At 34.7% G+C, this 8,144-nt stretch overlaps 1 protein-coding gene across 1 annotated transcript; it reads right to left on the bottom strand.

Annotated features, from left to right (window-relative positions):
* Positions 1 to 1,236: 1,236 nt before the first annotated feature.
* Positions 1,237 to 8,140, bottom strand: LOC124137297 (matrix-remodeling-associated protein 7-like). The gene is made up of 2 exons (XM_046503534.2): positions 7,830 to 8,140; positions 1,237 to 5,037 (listed from the first exon to the last, which is right to left on the bottom strand). Exons 1-2 carry the CDS (start codon positions 8,065 to 8,067, stop codon positions 4,787 to 4,789), a joined length of 489 nt encoding a protein of 162 aa, XP_046359490.1. The 5' UTR covers positions 8,068 to 8,140; the 3' UTR covers positions 1,237 to 4,786.
* Between the last annotated feature and the right edge of the window lie 4 nt (positions 8,141 to 8,144).

Here is an 8,144-nt window from a genome sequence, read left to right as displayed (position 1 = left end):
TCATGATCATTCAGGGCCTGGTTTGAGAAGGAAATGTACAGACTCAACAACCAGCAACTAACTTAGGGCGAGACAATACACCAACTGTGCGATCCTATACGTATCACGATACTTTGTTCACAATCTGATGTGTATCACGATACTTGTATGTGCTCTTATCTGTGGTGCATAAGCCATCTTTTTCATATAGAGAATAGTATATATACCTGGCACACTGATGATTTACAGTTGGCAGTGTCAAGTATGGCGCAGTGGATGAAAATAATTAGTGTTTGGTGTAACAGCCATTAAAGTAAACATTTAAGGTATGAATCTATATTTTTTACTTAGTGTGAGACTGTGATCAATACTTTTCTCGTGAAGTAAAATATCGCGATCCATTGATGCATCGGTGTATCATCCCAGCAGTAAACTAACTTGAGTGCACTGGAAATGTGTACAGATGATCTATGACGAGGGAATTGCCCAACTAGACACCCCATGAGGCTGCTGCCATCCCTTCCTATCATTCTATGAAGAGTGGATGGCACTCTCATTTTAAAAAGTAGTGCACATATTTGCTGTTGTCAAGGTGCTGCAGAGGTTGGAGAAGACCGAGAGAAACAAGTTGGCCCAGCTGATCCACAGTGCCCATCCCCTTCACCCTGCAAGGGGACTGACAATGAAATTGACCAGAAGCTGTCAAAACCTGTACTAAGCAGGATTGAAGACTCACTGCTTGTGTTTCTGACTAAAGCCGGACATTTCATCTCTTACTTACTGAGACTGTGTTATTGTATGTCTGAAAATGTCCCATGAATAAAACATGTCAAACAATGTCCTTAACCGTTTTAGCATAATAATATTATTGTAGGTATTTGTCCAGCAGGCCAAGGAGGACTATACCACTTTATCTCAAGGTCGAAGTAATAACTGAGAAAACCACTGGTGCATAAATATGGACAATTTGCCATCCCTGTATATGCCTCATCATGTATACTATTCAAAACAAGTTAAACAACGTCCACAATTGGGAGGCTGTGTGTTGCAATACCCACCAGCCATGACAGATTAACAGTACAGTTATTTGAAAAAAGTTGGTGTTCCTCTGAGTAGTTTACATCCCCAGTGATTGTAGCACATCATGCTACTGACAGTCTCAGATTTAGAGGATATTCTGAAATAAACTGGAAGGGAATGATCTGAGAATATAGACATTCTGCAAAGAAAACGATGGACATACAACGTTAGAACTGCTATTTGATACAAACTTTATTCCTGAAAACACAACAATTGTTGAAGACATCTTAACCTACACTCATGCAATAAAGGAGATTCACACTTTGATTTGTCATTATTTGCAGTAAAGTATCATGAAATACCACAGATCATAACTATTTTTCTAAGAAACATGTATTGCTCTTTTCAACATGGCAAAGATTTCTAGAATGTTTATTTTCTTCTGTTCTGTAGTTTCTTCTGTTCATACAACTTAAGGCAATTAAGTAGCACCTGGCAATTGTAAGGACTAGATATAATGGTATATGAATGTTACTGGCTATGGCATACTTTCATTGTCCAGTAGTCTTATTAAGTACCATGATTACATAACACTGAAAAGAAATTCACAAAAGTTCAACCTATGAATTTAAATGTGTTCTATTGGGTAACATAATTTGAATTTGAAACATGACAATAATGTTAGAATTTACACAATATTTAACTTCAACCAAGTAAACAATTAAATTCATGAATATGAGTTTATGAAATTTGAAGGATTTCTTTGAAACTAGTTTTCACAGAATATTCACATTTTGAAAGTTGATAATTGTGAGAAAAGGAATATCTGACAATTAATAGTAACACAAGAAATCATGATCATCAGATAATAAAATAACATATATTTTTATGTTTCCTAATTAAATTATAGTTTACTAGAAAACAAATTAAACATACAGTATCTTGGTCCCACAGTCTGGAATATTGGAATGGAAATACCCAAATGTGTATGATATGTTTTCCTTAGCCATATTGTTTCTGGTATTATGCAATATTCAAGTTGAATAATTAACACAAATTGGTCATATTGAACTCAAATAAACATGATAAAAGAAATGACCACTCAGTGAAAACTGATGTACCCTAACATGATTTGAATCATCCATATTCATGCACTTACATTTATCTACCATGTCTACATCAAATCAAATCAAACCATTCTTATTTTCGTCATGATGCGCATCATAACTGTCACTCAACCATCATTCTTTCATCTATTAAACTTTTTAAAAAATGGTGTAGATTTCATTCTGTCAAAATAACATGTTCAAATCATGAATATTTCATTAGAAAAAATGCCTTTTTTGAAAGATGATCCAACATGCAATCATCAGTTAATGAGACATGCATTCCTTCCTGAACAGGTTACTCCAATGTTTAAGCATTATGCACATGTACTTGACAGAGATAACAGAGGAAATGCTCTCGAATGCTCTCGAAGACCTACTCATAACATCATCAGTGAAGTATTCAATATGAAATCAAAAGTGAAACATAAGGACTTGTAATCTTCTCCCACAATGTAGCAACAGTGGTTGAAAACTGTGGTTACATTTCACTTCAAACACATTAAACAAATACTCTTGTACCACAACCATTAGATGTAATATAATTGAATACATGCTGCTATAATTTCACATTTGACTACAAATGCACAAAGAGGGTGAATTTGAATAATGCAATATGAGCATGACAAGAGAAAATAGGATAGATTAATATTTTTGGTTGAAGAAAAAAACAACATGACAAAGCTAAAACAGCCTTGTCACTCAGTTGTGTTGATGTATTTTGCAAAGGTGAACACGTTGGTGTTAAATGTCAAGTAAGTAATGTGACAAAAGAAGACAACATTAATGGTCCAACTGAAAATTAGAAAACAAGTCACACACCTTTTGTCCATAAGAGCTTTTGATTTCATAACCATCCACTATGTCCATAGTGTTATACACATAATATCACTGAAAACAATTTTTTGCCCAAATGGTTTTCATGAACATGATAAGGATCATCAATTACACAAATACATATGCCATCAACCTGGAACAGTTTCAAAGACTATCATTTTGGATAAATGCTATCCTGCTGACCTGTAAAGACACTGGCTTAACTAACCATGTGTTGCTGCCAGGACACAATATGAGCATAGATGGAACTACCGGTACTACCTCAAGGCTGTGTGACCAGTGAATGAGACTAAAGAGATTGTATGGGTTATCAGAATTTCAGGCTTATAGGCAGTGTCCTTACATGTTGTCACAATGTCGGGCAAGTAAATATTTCAGGTTATTTCCCATCGTTAAACTATGTGACCTAACTGACTGATGCATGCCGTGAACCACTAGTTTGTCTGATCCAGAGTTTATAACATTACAGACACTCAGGATATTGTGTACAAGTGCTGACCAATGTATAATGCTGGATACAGTCTTTTGACTACATAAACACCTCTTGTTTTGATATATTCATGAGGGAGTAGCTCTCATTGCATAGTGCTGATTTCAGTTCCAGACCTTGACATTAAAAATATGATCATATACATTATTTGTTTGGAACACTCCTATAATGTCAGAGTAAACTGGACAGAAACTTGAAATAGTAGACAATTGAAGTGTTCCTTTGATGACCTGATAATACATGGCAAGAACAGATATGTTTTGTCAGTCTGGTATGCTCATATATAATGGTATCTGGAGACATTTCATCCTTGTGTTATTGTTCTAATACATGACACCACTCTGGCTAAATAACACCAAAAGCTATTTTTCATGATTGTTCAAATAATCATTTAATGGTCTTATGATCTATTCATGGTTCTTTCAAAGTGTAAAAAACATGTCAGAAAATTGTTAGATACTGCTGCATTTCCTTATAATTCTATGACCTATGAAGAATACAACACCCTGTCTCTGACAAAACTACCAGTACATGGTTATCAACAGATACCTAAACTGACATTGCCCAAACTACCCTTAAAATATTAAATATGAAAATGCAGAAAACACTTAAAACATGTTAAAAGGAAAGATCATTTTGTCAAAACATTTCATAATTATAAATAAAAGTATGTGCAACAATAACTATCTCAAACAATGACCTAAAATCTGAAAACTTCACATCTGTGTAACACCACTGAACTGTTCAACTCATATAGTGCATTATCAGTAACTGACCAACAATAGCCAAATGAGAAACATCCCAACAACCAATATTTGAAACATTAAGGGTTGTAAACAATTGTGCACACGATGCTATAACTAAAGTTGAAATATAAGGAACATGAATTTCAGACATCTTGCAAGAAATGTAACTCTTAAATAACTGGTTTTCTTTGTACGTGTTGTAATATGTTTAAAATTGTTGAATATCTTAAGTTCTTTCAGAAGACAAACTACTTTTATCATGCATTGAAGTATCAACCTTGACAATCAACAAGACATACGGTACTAGTTATTAGTATAATTACTTTGAAATGTCATGGAGTGCATATCACCAATACAACATATGTGCATATCTAATCCCTTGACATATGAATCATTTCATATCAAGGACGTATCATTTCTGATGAAAGCAACATCATGATGATAGAGTTAAGATGTGTTCCATTCAATAAGTAACAGCTACCTTGGTATCTTTTTAGATGTTGAACATAAATTGTTCTGATAGCTGATATCAACTTCCTTTCAAGATATTTGAAAAACCTTATTTTCCATTTTGCATTGCATTTTCATTTTACAAGGCCAAATGGTATCTATCCATACAATGACATCTGATGTTGAACATCATCCATAGATGTGACACCAAACTTGTCTGGCTGGGTTTCCATCATCTTGAAGATCTGCTGCAGTTGATTTCGTTGAATATCCCGCTCTTCTTTCAATTGGTCTGCAGTCAACCCTTCCTCAATCTTCTTTGTAGTGACTCTTTGCTTGACCCGTTTCACCTCACCCTGAATGTGTTCACAGTACTCTACAGGGTCTCTCCCAGCCAAGCCGTCACCCTCTGTTAGAAACAAAATGGTTATTACTATTAGTCCAACAACTTATGGTACAATATCAGTGACAGAGCGAGTATGGTTTTATGCCGCTTTTAGGAATATTCCAGCAATATTACTGCGGGTGACACCAGAAATGGGCTTCGCACATTGTACTCATGTCGGGAATCGAACTCAGGTTTTCGGCGTGACGAGCAAACACTTTAACCACTAGGCTAAATATACAATTACTGCTCATATAAAGTTATATTATTTAATATCATCTGCTATACCACAATAGCATCATCCACAAACAGTGATTAAATTATTTATTTTCTACGCTAATCAGAGTCCAAAATTAAGCATGTTAAATGGGAACCTGGGGAGTTGGAGGTTTTCTGCTATCATGGTTTTGTAAAAAAGTTATGTAAAAAGCAGGATAAATGTGAGATGTTTAACGACTGGGTAAGTAGAACAACCTAAGTAACATTCTTAATTTTGACGCTGATAATTGAACCAGTGACACATTTACATTTATAGTATCCACCTCATGGGACACTGTAATCATAGTGAAGATGGTATTGGCATACTAATTATATATTTAAACTTGACTTAGGCACTGTAAACAAACATGTTATTTATAACAAGAGCAGGGGTTTCTTCAGAAAGAATCAATCCTTTTTCTCAATTTGTTGCTCATGATTTCTCTTAACATGCTACCAAATAAGTAGACAGCAAGTGATCAGCAATAACAAAATGCATGTATGAAGATAAATTTTAACTTTGCAAAATGAAGGTATTTCATCACTTGAAATTATATGATAAAGTAACAATGGTTGTGTAAATGATGATAATCAAAACACGAGAAGACAATTTCATATTGTTTGTATAACCAGTAACTTTGATTCATGTCCCTCGTTATATGTTCTCTGGTAATTTGCACTCAACCAGTGCTCTTGAACATGTTGAAGGCCAGTGCAAAATCAACATTAATTTAGTAGAATGTTATGAAGGCATGACATTAGCTATGTACATGATGTAATTATAGTGTCAGACAAGTGCAAGACTGATTGTACAATCAGTACAGTACGGCTCTACAAGTTTCAGCCATAACTTTTAGCTATTTTTAGCTTAGTGCCATTCAAATTGGGCTCAAAACTAACAATGGTGCCGAAAGAGTCCAGGGTGCATACATATTATATAATAGAATGGAGATGTCATACATGAATAATCAAGGATGATTTACCAGTAAACATGGTAAAATCATAAATTGTAAAATCTGAATATATGACTGATAAAACATGATAAAACAAAACTAACCATTAAATGTATTAAGGGACGTCTGTTTAGTACTAGTACTGGACCATCATGACTATGTTGCACCGTTAAACTCCCTGATTGTTGCCTCGATCTTACTATGTATGTTCTGGACTTTCTGATCTCATAATTAGCCAGTCCTCATATATCTCTCTATACTTTTGTGGCAACCAAAATTAACATTTGATTTCCCTTTAACATTGTTTAGTTCCATGAACTGATGAATGCAGAGTTAATTTTCAGGGACACAGGTTTAGAGTTGTGAAAATTAATCAGAATTGAGGTCAAACAGTAGTGTTGCTATCTATTACTGATTACTGTTGAATTATGCAGAGAAGCCGACTATAATTTTTTTATGCATATCTAATGCAAAATTAACTGCAAATACAAGATTGGTTTGAAAAGCAGACTGTGCTTATCAGCTATTTGTCCCAAGCATGACAAGTTAAATTCCCTTTGTGTAAAACATATGAAAAAAATATCCTGCCCAATTTACCTGAATAACAACCAATACAAAGCACCTGCAACTGTAAGGACAATATATATAACACCACATACAATACAAAAAAAAATACATTGAATTTACACTGTAATCATGGTAATGTTAAATGACGAAAAAGATGTATCATGTGCACTATAATTCATGGTAAACACACACACACAAAAGGAGCATAACTTAATACTGTATCACTCATGTGGCCCCATTGTTATATTGTTATAATGGAGTATTGATCTTATCTGTTTTAATGTCATGAAATAACAGAAAATGTGAGAACTTTGCATTAGACGTTGTCATGGCTTGTTTTACGTGTTGACATTGTCAAAGAAAGACAACACTGCTATATTGATTTGGGAATATATATATGCAATAATAATAGTTCACACACATCATGGTTTCTTGGACACTCCACATGAATGGTAACATTACTGCACCCCTGTTTACATTTTCTTGGCTTGGTTTAGTATGGCTTCATGGTATCCAAAATGTGCAGTATCTCCATGATAATAATTATACTTGAGCACAGACATGTATGATAAGACTACATGTATTTCCAAATTAAATGTATCAGCGATAGAAACTAACAGTTTTAGTTCACTAGTCCTTATAATGATAACCATGATAACATATTGCAAAACCTTTAAAATGGGCAAATTTCTACTACTAGTCCTTATGCATGTTATGATACCTTAACTATTGGGCACTTTGGCAAGGACTACAGAACAAGTGCCAATTTCTAACGCTGTGTAACCACATCTTAAAAAGGGTAGGTCGTACAGAAATTATTGAGGACAATAGACAAGCCTTATTATATTAGATACGACCGCTCTGAGTAAAAATATCTTGAGATGAATGTGAATAGACATAGGCCTACTAGACTACAAATAAGGTGCAAAATGCAAGTAATTAGCAACCACTCTTCTCGTATCTAATGACGAGGACTACATATATTACAACATTATTGAGTCCTCTGTTGATAAGCAGTACTCAGATGGTAAACCCTACCTCCTTTATGTTGATCATCGTCATCTTCTGCTTCATCGTCGCCATCACAATCTTCACCATCTCCCTGTTCACTATCTTTGTCGTCTGCACCCAATTTGCGGGGATCACCCGCGTCCCAGATCCTTCCTATCGTTGATAACGTGTATTTCGTTGACAATATCAGTGCAATGATTGTAAAACCTAATACTACACCAGAAATACTTGTGGCATTATCATAAATAAACGAAAGATCGAACATTTTGATCTCCAGTTTTAGTCATCAAATATGACAGCTCGTACCTGTGTTGACGTTCGAGACGACTCTCCAGTCTCGCG

Source organism: Haliotis rufescens, unplaced genomic scaffold (genome assembly GCF_023055435.1).
Source record: "Haliotis rufescens isolate VD_foot unplaced genomic scaffold, xgHalRufe1.0.p SCAF_20, whole genome shotgun sequence".
Classification (NCBI taxonomy): domain Eukaryota; kingdom Metazoa; phylum Mollusca; class Gastropoda; order Lepetellida; family Haliotidae; genus Haliotis; species Haliotis rufescens.
The sequence above is the reverse complement of the archived record's forward strand: the minus strand, read 5'-3'. Positions and strand labels throughout refer to the sequence as shown.

Bases quoted from the DNA above. Each gene is read 5' to 3' on its own strand.
- LOC124137297 (XM_046503534.2), bottom strand. From the start codon at position 8,067: ATGTTCGATCTTTCGTTTATTTATGATAATGCCACAAGTATTTCTGGT. The intron at 5,038-7,829 runs GTAGGGTTTACC...TGTTTCTAACAG, and splicing joins CGATGATCAACATAAAGGAG to AGGGTGACGGCTTGGCTGGG.